At 51.8% G+C, this 18,265-nt stretch overlaps 1 protein-coding gene across 1 annotated transcript; it reads right to left on the bottom strand.

The window, feature by feature from the left end:
• Positions 1-4,650: 4,650 nt before the first annotated feature.
• On the bottom strand, positions 4,651-8,757 carry LOC125125155 (proteoglycan 3-like). Its single transcript, XM_047775700.1, has 6 exons — positions 8,709-8,757; positions 8,222-8,357; positions 7,440-7,750; positions 6,554-6,685; positions 5,609-5,720; positions 4,651-4,827 (listed from the first exon to the last, which is right to left on the bottom strand). The coding sequence occupies exons 2-6, from the start codon at positions 8,280-8,282 to the stop codon at positions 4,769-4,771; spliced, it is 675 nt and encodes a 224-aa protein (XP_047631656.1). The 5' UTR covers positions 8,283-8,357; positions 8,709-8,757; the 3' UTR covers positions 4,651-4,768.
• Between the last annotated feature and the right edge of the window lie 9,508 nt (positions 8,758-18,265).

Genomic DNA, 18,265 nt, shown 5'->3' with positions numbered 1-18,265 from the left:
CCTGCCTCCTCACCTTCCTAACCCCTGTCCCTCGAGAGTGGGTGGTCAGCCCTGCCTCAGAGAGGTGAACAATGAGTCTCAGAGAGGGAGAGTGGCTTGCCAAGGTTATGCAGGAAGGGGGGGCACTGAGACCTCTAGTCTTTGGGGCTCCAAAACCACCTCCCTCTCTCGCTCTCTCGCTCTCCCTCTCACTCTCCCTCCATCCCTCCCTGCCTCCCTCCTTCACTCTCTTCCTCTCTGTCGCTCTCCTTCTCCCTCTCCTTTTTCTCCCCTTTAGCCTGTGCAGAGCCTAGGCTCTTGAGACGGTGCCTCTCCACCAAGGTTCTCAACCTTTAGGCGCTTCCCATTTGGAACCAAAGAGTTCTTTGCTGAGGGGGAGCCGTTCTGCGTCTTGCAGAAAGTTGAGCAGCATCTCTGGGCCTCTACCCACTAGGTGCCCATCATCCTTTCCCCAGGCGTGTCAATCAGAAATGTGTCCACACTTTTCCAAACGGCCTCTGGGAAGCAAACTTGCCCCCGGGGAGGGTCACTGACCTAGAACATGCCATTTTGTCCAACCTGGAGGCATATCTCTGGCCAAGAGGCAGCAGCTGGAATGGAAGCATTCCCATGCAGAGGCACTCAGGTGCTCTGTGGGCCGCCCTCCCCGCTCCCAGACTCCCCATCTCCCACCAGCCCTCCATCACCACCAGGGAGAGGACTAAGGGGAAGCCAGTGAGGCACTCGCTCGCCTCAGCTGCACAATGTCAGGGGACAAGTAAGAATTCAGTAGTCGAAATAAACAAACAAACATTTAATGCAATCTTTCTCCCCAAGTCAGAATCAACTGCAAAAATACCGTGATGAACAAAATGTCGGAACTTGAACCACTCAAGTTCCAGCCAAACTCACTGCACTTCGGGGAGAGGCCAGCAAGTGCTGAGTCCTGTTTTGCTGGACTTCCATGCCAAGAGCCGGTGGACCTGCTGGTCAGGGTGACTCAACTCTGTGGTACCCTAGCTGGGCAGCACCAATTTGTTCCTTGGCTTCCAGCCCGGCCCTCCAGGGCTCAGGGCACCAGGGACAAGCAGCCCAGAGGGTGAAAAGGCCTGGATCCCTTCCCTTCCTCTGCTCTCCCCGTGCACCTGCAAATGGAGAAGTAAGTATCTGAGAGGTCACTTCTGGCCTGATTGCAGAGTAACGGTCTTGGCCGTTATCTCCCCAGCCCAACGGACCTGAATTTCGGCTTATCTACTGACTTGGGGGTGGCGGGGGTTGTGGGGGTGGTGGGGATTGGCTAGTTCCAGGGCCCCAAACTGGTCTCTGGATTTCAAGCGGGAGATGTCCCCAGGGGGGTGGGGGTCGGGCAGGGAGGGAGGGTTTTGCCCCTCCCCATTGTTCTCCCCAGGCCTAGACCCAGGTCAGGGGCATCATTTCACCCAGTGCTTGGGATGACCAGTAAGGTCAGCCACTCTCATGAGAAGCTTTACAAGCCTTCAAAAAATAAAAATAAAAATAACAGTTTTGCCAGCATTATTTGGTAAAATGCCCCTGTTGTACTCATTAGGCCACGGCATCTCAGAGAGCTTAACTGAGTTGCCCAAGGTCACACAGCCAGTCAAAGACAGGCACAAACTAGGTCCCCCAGCTCCTTATCCATCCATGGCTGCCTTCCCTCTGCCTCCTCTCACTGACTCCCCTTCCCTCCACTCTCCCCTCCCCATGTTGACCCTGGGCAAAGAATTCCCACGGACTTCAGGGACATCCTTGGTGACCTTGGTGTTGTGTGTCTGATTTAAAACTGGAAGTACCTTGTGTGTGTGTCTGTGTGTGTGTCTGTGTGGTGTGTGTGTGTGTGTGTGTGTATGTGTGTCTTTTTAGGGCCAAACGCACCACATGGGGAAGTTCCCAGGCTAGGGGTGGAATCAGAGCTACAACTGCCGGCCTATGCCACAGCCACGGCACCTTGGGATCTCAGTACATCTGTGACCTACACCGCAGCTCATGACAATGCCAGCTCCTTGCCACACTGAGCAAGCCAGGGATCGAACACGCACCCTCAAAGAACATAGTCGGTTCCTTAATTACTGAGCAATGATGGGAACTCCTGGGAGGAACATTCTTGAAGGCCAACCACGGACCAAACAGTATGCTTCAGTAAGGCTTCTACATCCATTATTCTACCTCATCTTTACAATCATCCTACAAACTAGTCACTGCCATTCTGGGCCTCATATCTGCTCCAAAAGTTCAGGGAGGTTAAATAACTGGTCCACGTTCACACACCTAGCAAGAAGTGGCATGTCGGACCCGAGGCTGCCTGACTCTCGTGTCCTGGCTTTCTTCGATTTGCCCAGATGTGTGACCTCCAGTCTAGCCAACGGTGCCCACCCTTTTCAGCACCCACAAAACTCCAGCTCTCTGGCTTCCTAAGAGGGATTTATATCCGCAGGGATCTCAAACTAAGCCCCTTGTCTCAGATTTCCCACCTGCCGCACATTCTGTGGAAGGCAAGCTAGTGTGGTGTCCAACAGAATCACCAGTTCAGAGTCCACCCGTCTGGGTCTCAGTTCCCCATCCATAAACTGAGGCTAATGACAGGACCTGACCCTCATGAGAGGGGTGCTTCGAAAATTGGACAGCCACATGCAAATCAATGAAACTGGAACACACCCTCACACCGGTGCACAAAATTAAACCCACAATGGCTTAAAGACTTAAGCATACACCAAGACACCATCAAACTACTAGAAGAGAACATAGGCAAAACATTCTCTGACATCAACCTTACAAAGGTTTTCTCAGCACAGTCTCCCAAAACAACAGAAATAAAAGCAAAAATAAACCAGTGGGACCTAATCAACCTGACAAGCTCTTGCACAGCAAAGGAAACCACAAAACAAACAAACAAAAAAACCCAAAAAACAACTGACAGAACGGGAGAAAATAGTTTCGAACGATGCAACTGACAAGGGCTTAATCTCCAAAATATACAAAGAACCTACACAACTCAACAGCAAAAAAACCAACAACCCAATGGAACAATGGGCAAAAGACCTGAAGAGACATTCCTCTAAAAGAGATGTGCAGAGGGCCAACAAGCACATGGCAAAATACTCAACAGCCCTGATTATCAGAGAAAGGCAAACCAAAACGACTATGAGGTACCACCTCACACCAGTCAGAATGGCCATCATCAGTAAGTCCACAAGTAACAAACGCTGAAGAGGGTGTGGAGAAAAGGGAGCCCCCCTACACTGTTGGTGGGAATGTAAATTGGCGCAGCCACTATGGAAAACCGTCCGGACCTCCCTCAGAAAACTGTACATAGAACTACCATATGGCCCGGCAACCCCACTCTTGGGCATAAATCCAGACAAAACTTTCCTTGAAAAAGACACATGCACCCGCGTGTTCATCGCAGCCCTGTTCACAACAGTGAAGACTGGGAGACAACCTAAGTGTCCATCGACAGGTGATTGGTTCAAGAAGATGTGGTGCATACTACACCACAGGGACTACTACTCAGCCACAAAAAGAAAAGCTAATGCCATTTGCAGCAACATGGAGGGGACCAGAGACTCTCACACTAAGTGAAGGAAGTCAGGGAAAGAAAGACAAACACCATATGGTGTCACTTATATCTGGACTCTAATATGAGGCACAAAGGAACCTTTCCACAGAAAAGAAGATCTTGGTCTTGGAGGACAGACTTGTGCTTGCCAAGCAGGCAGGGAGTGGGGTGGACTGGGAACTGGGGGTTCATACAAGCAAACTCTTGCCTTTGGAATGGGTAAGCAATGAGATCCTGCTGTATAGCGCTGGGAGCTCTATCTAGTCACTTATGATGGAGCATGACACCGGGAGAAAAAGAATGGATATAGGCATGTGTGACTGGGTCATCTTGCTGTACAGTAGAAAACTGACAGAACACTGTAAACCAGCTATAAGGGAAAAAGGAAGACATTAAAAGCATAAAACTACTGGTTAGCAGTGGCCAGAGCCCACTCCCCAGGAAGGAGATAAGTAGAGGCTGATAAGAGGAGGCTTGCCATCCAGTCAAAGTACCAGTCTCAGAGCCACCTATGCGGAGCGCATCCTCCCTACCCCCAATCGCACTGCTCCTGCTGCATTAAGAGATGCAGCATCAAGAATTAGCCTGATGCAGTACAGGATGCAGGGACCTGGGGGGAGCCCTGACCCCAACCAGCACCCCTTCCATGCCCTTGGGAGACTGACAGGCAGTGATCGGGAGCTTTCTGGACCAGTCTCCATCCAAGGCAGAGGCACAGACCCCTCTACTGAGGACAAGCCTCTTCACCTAGAGGCAGGCCCTGGGGCCCAGCGCTGGTGAGGTTCAGGGCCGTGCCAAGGCCCATGCTCCCGCTGCCAGAGGCCCGCTCGTGTTCATCCCTCCTACTTCATCACCAGCCATTTCCCCTGGGCTTGTCCAAACCTGTCCCGTTCCAGCAATTCCAGCACCCTTAGCAACAAAGCGCATCTGGCAAAGCTTGAATCTCCACCTCTCGTCACGTGGCTGTTCGGATACACATCCATGTACACACGCAAACGAAGACCTGCACACACGTCTGCTCAGATACACACTGACATGCGTTCACACTTCCAGAGGAGTCCTCCAAATCGCACGAAGAAGAAACAAGGGTCGGGGAATGCTGTGGGAAGTCTGGCTTTATTAATCGGCTTGGCTGGGGCACAGGAGTGGGTGGGGGCATCCAGGAGGGCGTCGGGGGAGCGAGCGGCTCCAAGGCAGGGGCTCCTTGCCTCTGGCTTAGATAGAGCAGATGAAGGGCAGGCGCCATGCGCATGAAGTTAGCCGCCAGCGACCTCCTAGTGGTGGAGAGCACAGTGCTGTCAGGGATGTCAGCTACTTGGGAGTGGCCTGTGCCCCCTCCTTCCCTCCACAGGCACCTCCTAAGTCGGCTCTGCCTGTGGCCTTCAGCCTGTCTCCCACACGCCCCCAGCCAATGTCTATCCATCTCTTCCCTGGCAGAGGCAACGCACTAAGAGCTTTCCATGGAGGATGGCTTCATCCTCCCCATGCCTCCCCGAGGTCGGTGCTCTCATCACTCCCATTTCACAGATGAGGAAGCTGAGGCTTGGTGGGTGTGATACCTTGCCTGTATCTCAGCCGGCAAGTGGCAGAGCCGGGACGTCAATGGCCGCATTCTGACTCCAGCCCATATGGTCTTAGCCACTGTACCAAGTCCGCTCCCTTACAACTGGCAGCCGTGCTGGTCCAGTCATCTGTCCGCCATCCCTAATTCCCACAACTGTTCCTCCTCCCTCAGCCCTACCTTACACTCACATCTGTTTCGCCCATCTCTCCCAGACTCACTCCTTTGTCACCATCATCTCCAAGGAGGGAAAGGAGTGCCCAGGCCCCAGGCCTAGCTCTGTGCCCCAACTAGTCCCTGCCCAGGGCACCCCATCACCTGATTTTGCTCTGAGGCATCCTGACATCTCAGCCCTTCTCACAAACAGGACGTTGTTTCTCCAGGTGAAAGAAGGGCATGAGATGCAGATGTGTGTTCAGGCAGCTCAAAGGCTCATATGTGTGGGAGTCCACCTTGCCACCCCTTCCCCTGGACTGCTGCCCAGACCCACTCACCTCTGGCAGTCATGGACACGCAGTGACCACTCCCATTCCTAGGCTGCCCTCGCTCCCAGTATTGAAAATTCCAGCAACTACCATCAGTCCACAGAAATCTCCTGTACCGGTGCTGTATTAGAGATAGCCTGGGTCAGAGGGTGGTGTGTGGGAAGACAGGCAGATTCTGGGGCTCCAGGGAAAGCACACGCAGTTTCCCTTTCTGGCACTGTAATCTCCTCTCACTGCCCACCCGGCTAGGAGCCAGGTACCTTAGAGATGCACCCCTGAGGGCTTGTAGGCAATGACAATGGCAGACAAAGCATCACTTGCAGCCTTCCCACAGGTTAAACTGCACAAACAGATCTCCTAGGGATCTCGTTCCAGTGCAGATTCTGATTCCAAAGGACCCAGCATTGTGCATTTCCAAGAAGCTCCCAGGCGATGTCCATATTGCTGGCCCACGCAACACACGTGAGTGGCAAATATGACGGCACTTACTCATCCACAGTCCCAGGGCCACTCTGAGAGAAGGACCCCACTTGAGAGATGAGGAAACGGAAACTTGGAGGAAGTCCTTCGGCTAGTAAGACACCAAGCTGGAGATGGGATTTATCTCCTCACTCCAGGGATGTGCTGGTAATCATTTAACAACCAGCCCCGGGGGAGGGAGAGAGGCACCGGGAGGGAAGAAACCTGATTTGTAACAACTGCCCATTTCCTTTGTGCAAGTACATCCAGCGGGGCCAATTTCAGGCTACAAGCATGTCATCCCTGAACATGGAGTTGGGAAGAGAAGCCCTCAGTTGTCAGTTCTCCTAAGCCAGGGCTAGCCAGCTAGAGCACGGCACTGTGCGCCACTCGAAGGCCACTTCAGGTGCCAGAATGAGGCCTGAAGCCAGCCAGTGTTCCATTGGGGGCAGTCAGAAAGACCACCCTGTACCTGGGAGTCAGCCCCTCACTTACCCAGTATGTGATGTAGCCTCCAATCCAGACCTGTGCTTGGTTGAAAAAAGTGGAAAAGCGCTGCATGTGATGGTTTGTCCGATAATTGTGGATGGAGATCAGGTTCCCTCGGTAGCACCTTCTGCAAACATACTGCAGAAAGAGGAGATGGGGTGGAGAATTGACTGGTTTTTTTTTTCTCAACAATACATGCCAAGTATCATTTAATCCTCACCACATCTCTGAGAGGTGGTACCACACATTTCCATTGACATGAAAACACAACAGCCCTGAGGGGCGAAGTGACCTGCCCAGGTAAAATAGCCAATGGCAGGTGGAGCCAGGACTTGGTACAAGTATATCTTATGCCAAAACCCTTTATCGAACTAAACCAGTGCTTCTCAAAGTGCAGTTGCCAGGCCGGAATTATCAATACCTGGGAATTGGGTAAAAATGCAACTTCTTAAGCCTTGGACTTACTCAACCAGAAACTGAGAGTTCACAGGCCAGGAATCTGTGAAGGGCTTTTTGGGGGTTGGGGCATTGGCCATACCTGTGGCATGTGGAAGTTTTTGGCCAAGGATCAAGCCTGAGCCACAGCAGTAACCTGAGCCATATGAGTAACAAGGCAAATCCCTAACTTCTAGGCTACCAAGGAACTCCCCAGAGACCTGTGTTTGAATAAGACTTCTAGGAGAGGCTGATGCATACATTCTAGGCTTGGAGAACCACTGCTCTATATAGATAGAGAACTGAAGGTTGAATCCACTCTCTTCTCCTCCCCCTGGCTCCCCTGCCACTCACCTGAGCTTTCCCAAATGTCCTTGGTCTAAAGGATAGGGAACAGAAGGATGATTCCACTCTCTTCTCCCTCTGCCCCCCACATAGTAGCCTCCATGCCACTTACCTGAGCGTGGTTAAATGACCTTGGTCTCCTCACCAACACGTAGTAGCAGCTCTGACACCCATTACTTCCCTGCATTAGAACTCTGTCCTCTTCCCTGGGACACTCCACATTCTCATCTAGGGCAGCTTGGTCTGACTCCATGGCCTCCTCATCCACAAAGGCATCTTGAGAGCTGGGAGCCCTGGCCTCTCCCTCTGACTCAGGCACTTCATCATCCAGGGCCAGCTCTCGCTCCTGTTCTCCTGAGCCTTCCAGATCCTGCCTCAGGTCTGCTTGAGTCTCTCCTCTGCCCTGATGGGGAGCATCATTCTCTGGGAAGAAGAGGTAAGCTGCCCTCAGGCCCGGGTCCCCCTTCTTCCAGGACCACGGACAGCTCCAGTGGCCCCACTCAGCCTTCCTAGAATGCCATCTAGAACCAAGCCTGGAGGAATCGCCCTGGCCTTGGGAGACACCAGAACTCTTGCAGTACATGGACAGCTGCATGCGTGCGAAGCTGATGCTGCCTGACACCACCTGTGTGTGTGTGTGTATTTGCGGTGGGGGAGGGGGAGGAAGCACCTGTGGGAAGTCCTTCCTCTTCACACATGGGCATTTCTCCTCGCAAAGGAGCCCCGAAGGAAAGCTCAGGTCACACTTCTGGGGGTCCAGGAGAAATCTCACTAGAGACGGGCTGGGTCACCTGAAGAGGGGAGGCTGTGGCCCTGGCCCCAAGAGCAAAAGAAGTCGCAGGGGGAGAGAAGAGAAACGAGAAAGATGGATGAGAAAGGGAGGGAAGGACTTACCCAGATAAAGAGCCGAAACTGTCCCCAGCAGCAGAAGGGGCAGGAGCAGGAGGCCTTTCATATCCACAGAGTCTTGGGACAGGGAAGACAGCTTCACCTGCCCTCCTTGGCGATGTCCTGTGTGTTTGCACAGCCCCTGGCACACGGCAGAGAGGCACTTTTTGCTTAACAGGTTGGTTAAAGGGCAAGCTGGAGCGCTTCCTTCTCCCCCACTGAACAGACCAGGCGGGTTATCAGCTCAAGAACTGAAGTCCCTTTTTCCTGAGAGCTCCACCACTGCTCGCAGGAAAGATGGCCGCAGAGCAGTTGCCCCTGCGGAAACAGGGCTGCGCACCATCAAGGCCAGTTTCACTGACACAGGGGAAGAAGGGGAAGGGCAGTGACCATTCGGGTCCTAAGGACAAGGTTCCTAGGTGTTTTCTCTATAGGCTGTGGCATCCTCCCAGCCCTGGGCCCGTCCTCCCTGGGCAGCAGAGGGAGCACTTACCTCTCCAGAGTCTGAAGCCCTCACACTCAGTGCCTCTGGCCGCTGGACCCCAGAGGCAGCCCTTATACTGGGCTTTTGGGGAAGTGAGAAGGGGCCAGGATGATTGCCCCAGGCTTGGGGAGTGGGCAGTGGAGCTGATAAGAGGTTTGCTTAATCCTCTCACCGGTGGGCCCTGCTCTCGGCTGGCACTCCAGGGGCCTGCCTCCTGCCACATGTAGCTGCCCCAACCCCCTAGTGGGCGCAAGACAGCTCCAGATGACTCCGATCCAGGCATGATTCTGCCGGAAGAGGCCCTGAACAGCACTCTTTAACATCAGAACAGCCTTCCTCTGGTCGGCATGCCAGCAAGCGAAGTGGAGGCTCCCAGGGAGCTCAGGAGAGGAGCCAGGAGGTGAAAGGGAGCCACAGCCCTGCTGAGCTCTTGTCTAGACCAGGCGCTTCACCTACATCACATCCCTGCCTCCTCACCTTCCTAACCCCTGTCCCTCGAGAGTGGGTGGTCAGCCCTGCCTCAGAGAGGTGAAAAATGAGTCTCAGAGAGGGAGAGTGGCTTGCCAAGGTTATGCAGGAAGGGGGGGCACTGAGACCTCTAGTCTTTGGGGCTCCAAAACCACCTCTCTCTCTCGCTCTCTCGCTCTCCCTCTCACTCTCCCTCCATCCCTCCCTGCCTCCCTCCTTCACTCTCTTCCTCTCTGTCGCTCTCCTTCTCCCTCTCCTTTTTCTCCCCTTTAGCCTGTGCAGAGCCTAGGCGCTTGAGACGGTGCCTCTCCACCAAGGTTCTCAACCTTTAGGCGCTTCCCATTTGGAACCAAAGAGTTCTTTGCTGAGGGGGAGCCGTTCTGCATCTTGCAGAAAGTTGAGCAGCATCTCTGGGCCTCTACCCACTAGGTGCCCATCATCCTTTCCCCAGGCGTGTCAATCAGAAACGTGTCCACACTTTTCCAAACGGCCTCTGGGAAGCAAACTTGCCCCCGGGGAGGGTCACTGACCTAGAACATGCCATTTTGTCCAACCTGGAGGCATATCTCTGGCCAAGAGGCAGCAGCTGGAATGGAAGCATTCCCATGCAGAGGCACTCAGGTGCTCTGTGGGCCGCCCTCCCCGCTCCCAGACTCCCCATCTCCCACCAGCCCTCCATCACCACCAGGGAGAGGACTAAGGGGAAGCCAGTGAGGCACTCGCTCGCCTCAGCTGCACAATGTCAGGGGACAAGTAAGAATTCAGTAGTCGAAATAAACAAACAAACATTTAATGCAATCTTTCTCCCAAAATCAGAATCAATTGCAAAAATACCGTGATGTGAGTTCCCGTCGTGGCGCAGTGGTTAAGGAATCTGACTAGGAACCATGAGGTTGCGGGTTCTATCCCTGGCCTTGCTCATTGGGTTAATGATCCGGCGTTGCCGTGAGCTGTGGTGTAGATTGCAGACACGGCTTGGATCCAGTGTTCCTGTGGCTCTGGTGTAGGCCGGTAACTACAGCTCCAATTTTACCCCTGGCCTGGGACCCTCCATATGCCACAAGAGCCGCCCAGGAAAATGGCAAAAAGACAAAAAAAAAAAAAAATACCATGATGAACAAAATGTCAGAACTTGAACCACTCAAGTTCCAGCCAAACTCACTGCACTTCGGGGAGAGGCCAGCAAGTGCTGAGTCCTGTTTTGCTGGACTTCCATGCCAAGAGCCGGTGGACCTGTTTTGTTGGACTTCCATGCCAAAAGTACCACTCAACTCTGTGGTACCCTAGCTGGGCAGCACCAATTTGTTCCTTGGCTTCCAGCCGAGCCCTCCAGGGCTCAGGGCTCCAGGGACAAGCAGCCCAGAGGGTGAAAAGGCCTGGATTCCTTCCCTTCCTCTGCTCTCCCCGTGCACCTGCAAATGGAGAAGTAAGTATCTGAGAGGTCACTTCTGGCCTGATTGCAGAGTAACGGTCTTGGCTGTTATCTCCCCAGCCCAACGGACCTGAATTTCGGCTTATCTACCTGACTTGGGGGTGGCGGGGGTTGTGGGGGTGGTGGGGATTGGCTAGTTCCAGGGCCCCAAACTGGTCTCTGGATTTCAAGCGGGAGATCTCTCCAGTAGGAGAAGCGGGGAGGGTTACATTGACCTCTACCCACACCGGACTCACTTAGGCCCTCTCATCAGCAACTTTTCTTCTTGAACCCCAAGCTACAGTGGGCTCAGCATATTTGGATTTTTTTTTTTTTTGGTCTTTTTAGGGCCGTGCTTGTGGCATATGGAGGTCCCCCCACTACACCCACAGCCACCGCAATGCGAGATCCGAGCCGCATCTGTGACCTACACCACAGCTCACGACAAGGAGGGATCCTTAACCCACTGAGCAAGACCAGGGATCACACCTGCATCCTCATGGATACTAGTCATGGGAACTCCAGACCTTGATGTTGAATGGAGGCAGAGACCTCGAGGTCTTGGGGCCCAGTGCCTTGGAGCCTCAAGCCTCCTCTTTTCTCCTAAAAAGTGTTGGCCCAACATGGCAAGATCCCAAGTCTTAGGAGTTCCCCTTTCCATCTGCAAATTTCCTATAGAGCCTGGATGACCCTAAAGAGACTCAATCATCTTCTTCCAAATCAGCACTCCTTCAGGGCATCCCAATGGACTCCCCCTGCCCTATCTCCCATTTCATCGTCCCTAACATCATCATCAGGGGCTCATCCCCACCTTAGGCTCATGTGAGAGCTTGCCGTAACTGCAGCACATCCTGTCCAGAGGTAGACCTGGCAACTGAGGGATCTGCCCTGCCACAAGTATGGATTGCTGCACAGTGAGCATATGTGAGTACAGGGCACCAAGCAGAAGTCACCTTGGCAATGATGGCCAATATCAAAGACGCTTGCTTTAAATCTTTCCCATGACCAACCCACAGTAGCTCAAAGGTAGGAAGCTTTGCAGCTCCAGAGACCCAGCTCACCTGTGGAGCCCTCATCTCCCCTTGTACCCTCCTCAATGCCCTGGCCCAGCACTTGTCTACCTTGAAACAATGAATGGGTTCAAGGTGCTGTGAACTCTGCAATCATAGACAACGTACCACTGGTTGATGTTCCTAGGGTGAGGGTCCAAACCATCCATGAGGTCTTCCCAAAAGGCAAAAAGACTTCTAACTTTACTAGGTGATTTGTTCTCAAATTGCCAGGAATGACCTCCAATCTTCTTCACCAAAAATATCCTGCTTGGGAGTTCCATGGTGGTCAAGAGGTTAGGATTTGGCACTTTCACTGCTACAGCCTGGGTTCAATCCCTGGTCTGGGAGGTGAATGAGATCCCACATCAAGCAGCTAGATGCCATAGCCAACAATTTTTTTTAGAAAGAGTCTCGCTTGGCGCTTGTGATATACAGAATTCTCAGATGCCTCCCCCACACCTTTCTCCCATCCCTGTGCACACATACTGCACAGTCCCTGGAACTGTGCATATGATGGATTTGACTCCTGTGCTTGTGTTTTATTATATGGCACAGTTGATCTTATGAAAGGGAGAATATGCAGGATGAGTCTGACTCAGTATGGTGAGCTCTTTAAAGGGACTGGATTCTTTCTGAAGTCAGAGATTACAAACATGAGCAGAACTCAACCCAAGGGAGGTTCTCCACTGCTGGCTTTGAAGATGGAGTGGGGCGCTATGTGGCAAGGAGTGTGAAGCAGCCCCAAATCTGACAGCCGGCCAGGAACAGCACAAGGAACAGAATTCTGCCACAACCACACAAGTTTGGAAGAGGACCCCGAACTCCAGAGGAGAACACAGATCAACCAATACCTTGAGTTTAGCCTTGGGAGACCTTGAGCAGAAAGTCCAGCCATGCTATGCCCACACTTCTGACCTGAAGCACTGTGAGCTAATAAACGTGTGTTGTTTGAAGTCACTACTTTTGTAGCAATTTGTTACCTGGCATAGAAGATGAATGCAACCCTCAAGGCACATTTCCTTCCCAGGATGAAATTTACAGTTGTTGTGATTGATGGAGGGAGGTTGATGGGCTACGTGGAGTTTCCCAAATGGGCTGGAGAACCTTCTAAAGAACCTAGGGACAGAATGTCAGAAAATATAGACAGTGGGGAAGAGAGGTTTGACTCAAGCCAGAGGTCCCACCACCCTTCCCCTCAGACCTTAAGAGACTGGTTAGTCCCTTCTAGCTCTAAGTCCTGCCCTCAGAAAAGCAATGAACACCTTGATGATTTGGGGTTTCCTGGAGGTTAAGTCAAAGAATGAGGTGGCTCCTCTTCTTTGCACCAAAGCCAACCTCCTCAATGAGCAGTGTAGACTTGCTGGTCAGCCCTTCAACCCCCTCCAACTCTTTGCACCATAGTCATCTGGTTTCTGCCCACCCCCTAGCTTCATGGACACACGATTGCCAAGGTTCCCTCTGACCACATAATTGCCACACCCAGCAGACACTCATCAGTTCTCGCTCTACTTGACCTTTGTAGTGCCTGATCTCTCTTTACCTCCTCCCCTCCTAAAAACCGCCTTTTTTCTCAACAACCTTTCTAGCCATTCTTCCCACTTGCTCCTGGTGGAGTCCTCTTCCTCTTCTGGAAAGTCAAATATTCGCCGTCACCTGGTTTCTCGGTGCCTTTCTTTCTTAACGCTACACACAATCCATGGGTTCTCTCATCTACCCCACATGTCTCAAGCTATGAAATATATACTGATCACTTCCACATCTTCATCTCCAGCTCCAGATCTGCTCCTCACCAGGTCTGGTCCACAACTGAGGACTCACATACGTAGTCCTGAGTATGTGACTCAGAAGCTTCCCAATTTTGAGGTCCCACGAGCATAATGAATTAAGCATATATCAGATTGAACTCATCATATTCGCACACACACATACACACACCCTCTTACACAAACCTGCTCCCCTTTTTGTGGTCAGTTTTTCAAAATAAATCATTACCTTGCCCCTAGATGCCCAAGCCAGGATTCTGGGGCCATCCTATCTCCATCTCATCTACATATCCATCCCCATTTATTCTGCTGCTGTGCTAACCATCCACTAACCATCTTTCACCTGGATTATTTCAATGGCTCTCAAATCATTTTCCCTTCTTCCTCTTACCATCACCTCCCCCCATCTCTGATACGTTGTCTGTATGCTGCCAAATGAACTCCTAAATCTGGAGCCCACACACAAACACTCTTCAATTACTCCTTTTTCTCTGAGATAAATACTTTTTTCATGATCTGGCCCCTCCTAACCTCAGGCTCAGCATTACTGATATTTTGGTTGGATGGTTCTTGTTGTGGGGGGCTGTCCTGGGCAATGTTGAGTGTTTAGCAGCAATGACCTCGCCCTCTAGATCCCAGTAGTACCTTCCCCCCCAAGATATGGCAATCAAAAATGGCTCCAGAGGAGTTCCCTGGTGGCTCAGTGAGTTAAAGATCTGGTGTTTTATCACAGCTGTAGCTCAGGTCACTGCTATGGGTTCTACCCTGGCTCAGGAACTTCTGTGTGCCATAGGCGTGGCCAGAAAAAAAAGTCTCCAGATATTCAAATGTCTTGTCATAAAATACAATATTTCATTACCTTCTCCAACATGACACCGTCAGAAATACGCCAAATGTTTTTAAAGCCTCTTGACTCAAGTCACCTGGTAGTTTCCTCAAGCAAGTCCCTGCAAGTTGGGGATGGAAATCTCAGGGTGGCGGAAAGTTAAAGAGGCTCCTTCCTTCCATCATTCATTCATTCCTTCTCTTTCCTCCCCTTCTTCTCTTCTCTCCCTTTCTTTCCTCCTTCCTTCCTCCCTTCCTCCCATCTCTCTTTTTTTTGGGGGGGGGGCGTCTTTTTTAGGGCCACACTCACAGCACATGGAAGTTCCCAGGCTAGGGGTTGAATTGGAGCTACAGCCACAGCACAGCCACAGCAATGCCAAATCTGAGCCACATCGGAGACCTAAGCCACAGCTGGCAGCAAAGCCAGATCCTTAACCCAATGAACGAGGCCAGGGATCGAACCTGCATCCTCATGGGTATGAGTCAGGTTCTTAACCCACTGAGACACAACGGGCCCTCTCTGTCTCTCTCTTATAGATACAGTATTTCTTGAACCTCCAATCTGTGTTAGGCAGGTAAGGTGCAAACTCCTAAGGATACAGAAGGTAATAAAAGATACACTTAGTGCCCACATGGAGTTCCCAGCCTCATGGAAGCTGAGATTTTTTTTTCATCTTTTGTCTTTTTAGGGCCACAGCTGCGGCATATGGAGGTTCCCAGGCTAGGGGTCCAATCGGCCTACACCACAGCCACAGCAACTCGGGATCCAAGTCGCATCTGCGACCTACATCACAGCTCATGGCAACACCGGATCTGTAACCCACTGATGGAGGCCAGGGGCTAAACCCGAGTCCTCATGGATACTAGTCGGGTTCATGAACCACTGAGCCACAATGGGAACTCCGAGATTTTTTTTTAACTGTATATTAAATGGCAATCATGACAAGCTCTGTGCTGGAGAAGGGCCTGGTGCCATGAAAACCTGTACAAGGCAGCAGGCTGGAAAGAAGGGAGGTCCGAGCGGAGAGCTGGAGGAAATGTAGGAATTAACTATGGCTGGGGTGGGACTCGTTCCAAGACAGGAGAATATAACCATTTCGCTTTTAAAGAGTCCGCTTGACCTTTACTCATGATACTGTGTCTATCATAAAAATTAATAGCTTCCGTTAATTCAGAACATACTGTGCGTCAGGGCCAAGCGCTTTTCATGTGGAGCCTCATTTAATCCTCACCAACGGTGACGGCTACCACGTGTTCAGCCTGAGGACGTGAGAAAGAGATGCAGGGCTGCCTGAGCACCTGTCCATACCCCTTCCTCGGCCCCACCCATCTCTGGCCCCCAGCCCCTAAAGGAGTATACAGCTCTGTCCCTGGTGATTGACAATTGCACGCTTGAAGACTTTCTGCCTTGACTGCGGAAGCATCAAAGAGTAGTGCAATAATTGAATATGGAGATTGACATTTTTTTTTTTTACTGACTTTGGTTTAAGATTTGGGATAATTAGAAAGGTTTTTGGACTTCCTATTCTGGCTCAGCGGTAACAAGCCCTACTCATATCAATGAGTACTTGGGTTCGATCCCTGGCCTCGATCTGGTGTTTCTGTGAGCTGTGGTGTAGGCACAGATGCAGCTCAGATCCGGCATTGCTGTGGTTGTGGTGTAGGCCGGCAGGTGTAGCTCCGATTTGACCCCTAGCCTGGGAACTTCCATATACCACAGGTGCAGCCCTTAAAAAAAAAAAAAGAAAGAAAAAAAAAAGGAAGTTTCTTTCTAGGAGTTCCCGTTGTGACTCAGTGAGTTAAGAGCCCAACTAGTATCCATGAGGATTGGGGTTCGACCCCTGGTCCCACTCAGCAGATTAAGGATCCGGCATCACCATGAGCTGTAGTGCAGGTTGCAGATGTGGCTTGGATCCAGCATGGCTGTGACATAGGCCAGCACCTACAGCTCTGATTTGACCCCTAGCCCAGGAACTTCTATATGCCACAGGTGCAGCCCAGAAAAGAAAATCTTTTTTTTGTTGTTTTTGGCCTTGAAATTTTCTCTTTCTAAATGCAAGAGTATCTGTGGCTTTGTTGGAAACAAGTTTGAGCAAATGCTTGCAGGGCGGTTTCTGTCCAGAACAAATGCAGAGACATTCCAGCTCCACCAGGAGTGCAGCACCTCGGTCTATACACACACACACACACACACACACACACACGGGAGTCAGAGAGGTTAGTGGTAACACGTGCTGGCACAGCTGCTGCATGCCAGGCGGTTTAGGACATGTTTGAAGTGCTTTACATTCATTCCTTTTTTTTTTTTCTTTTGTCGTCTTTTCAGGACCATACCCGTGGCATATGGAGGTTCCCAGGCTAGGGGTTGAATCGGAGCTACAGCTGCCGGCCTATGCCAGAGCCACAGCAACGCCAGATCCGAGCCGCGTCTGTGACCTACACCACAGCTCACAGCAATGCTGTATCCAAGACCCACTGAGTGAGGCCAGGGATCGAACCTGAAACCTCATGGTTCCTAGTCGGATTCATTTCCGCTGTGCCACAACGGGAACTCTCATTCCTTCTCTGAATCCTTACCATTCTGTGATATAGTTGTATCGTTATCCCCACTTTACAGATGAGGAAATAGAGGCACCATGAATCTAAATCCCAGCATCGTTGGGGAAGGAGCTGCAAGTTGGTCTTGGATAGTCCAACTGCTGAGCCCAAGCTGCCCCTACCTTTTATTCCTGAAAAGTTCTCTCCAGTCTTCCCAACCAGCCCCCACGGTATCTAACATCCCCTGGGGTGGGGGGGGTGGGGAGGGTGAGGGCACGGAGGCTCTGAGTGATTAAGGGTTGCTTCACACAGCTGGTCAGGGTCTCAAAGCCCAGAGCCTTTACCAGGCACCCACTGCCTGAGTCCACCTTCCGGCCTGGGAGCTAACACTGAACTCAGGAAATGGGACACTGAGGGGCCTGAGCGAGGGCCTGGGTCTAATCCCCCTGCCGGTGAGTCAGCACCACTGTGGGCAGCCATGCAGGCCCCAGCGGGCCCAGGAGCGGTCAGACAGGCCCATCTGCAAACTCCTCATCGCCAGCAAAGATGGGAACCCGGCCTGGAGCCTGTGCCTTGGAGGCTGGATGGAAGGGTTCTTTCCGCAAAATATTAAAGGATGGACTCGCTGCTTTGGGAAGTCATCCCCAATGCATCTGGGAAGCATCTACCCCCGAGGGGCTGGCAGAAGAGGAGCTCCAGGACATAGCCGCTAGGCCCCATGCTTTGAATCTGGGGAAAAGGGTCAACAGCCCCCGAGAAGCCAACACCTCAGGCTAAAGAACAGTTAGCACTGGATTAAAGGAAGATGATTCATGGAAGTGGCAATGTCCCCTAGAAACTTCCAAGGTGGCTCTTTTAGCTCCATTTTATTTACACACTCAGTTCTGCTGCCCTCGGCTGTTCTCATGCTTCATCTGGGACCCTCTGCTCAGGCAGCAAAGAGGGGACAGAAAGGGAGTGGGGCCACAAAGTCCCAAGATGTGTGTATGAGGGGAGACCCAGGATGGAGCGGGGGGGCGGGGTGAAGGGTGACAGAGCCTTGAGATGGGGTTATAAGCAGCTGTTTACAGTCAGGCTTTTGATAGCTCTTTGATGAAAGAAAGAGAAGCTTCTGAGATGGTTTCCAACATCATACGCAGTCGTACCGCTATGAAGACACGTGCCAATATGTTAACCTCAGGTATTTCTTCCCTTTTTTGGCAGTGCCTGCAGCATATGGAAGTTCCCGGACAAGGGATCAAAGCTGCACCACAGCAGCATCCCAAGCCGCTGCAGTGGTAACACAGGATCCATAACCTGCTGCACCACCAGGGAACTCCTAACTTCAGGTATTTCTGAGTGCTGCAATGAACAGTAATATTTGTTTTTCATGTAGTTCTTTATTTTCTGATCTGTTTTGCAACAACCATTTTTTTTCCCTTTGTTTCTTTTTAGGGCCGCGCCTGAGGCATGTGGAAGTTGCCAGGCTAGGGGTCTAAACGGAGCTACAGCTGCCAGCCTACACCACAG

Source organism: Phacochoerus africanus, chromosome 4, assembly GCF_016906955.1.
Source record: "Phacochoerus africanus isolate WHEZ1 chromosome 4, ROS_Pafr_v1, whole genome shotgun sequence".
Taxonomy (NCBI): Eukaryota; Metazoa; Chordata; class Mammalia; order Artiodactyla; family Suidae; genus Phacochoerus; species Phacochoerus africanus.
Note: the sequence above shows the minus strand (reverse complement) of the source record. Positions and strands in the feature narration are given on the sequence as shown.

What these genes read in the sequence shown, in the direction of transcription:
- LOC125125155 (XM_047775700.1), bottom strand. Translation starts at nt 8,282, where the DNA reads ATGAAAGGCCTCCTGCTCCTGCCCCTTCTGCTGCTGGGGACAGTTTCG. An exon ending in GGTCATTTAACCACGCTCAG is followed by an intron (nt 6,686 to 7,439) that starts GTAAGTGGCATG and finishes CTCTTTCTGCAG; the next exon opens with TATGTTTGCAGAAGGTGCTA. An exon ending in CGTGTCCATGACTGCCAGAG is followed by an intron (nt 4,828 to 5,608) that starts GTGAGTGGGTCT and finishes CTCCACCACTAG; the next exon opens with GAGGTCGCTGGCGGCTAACT.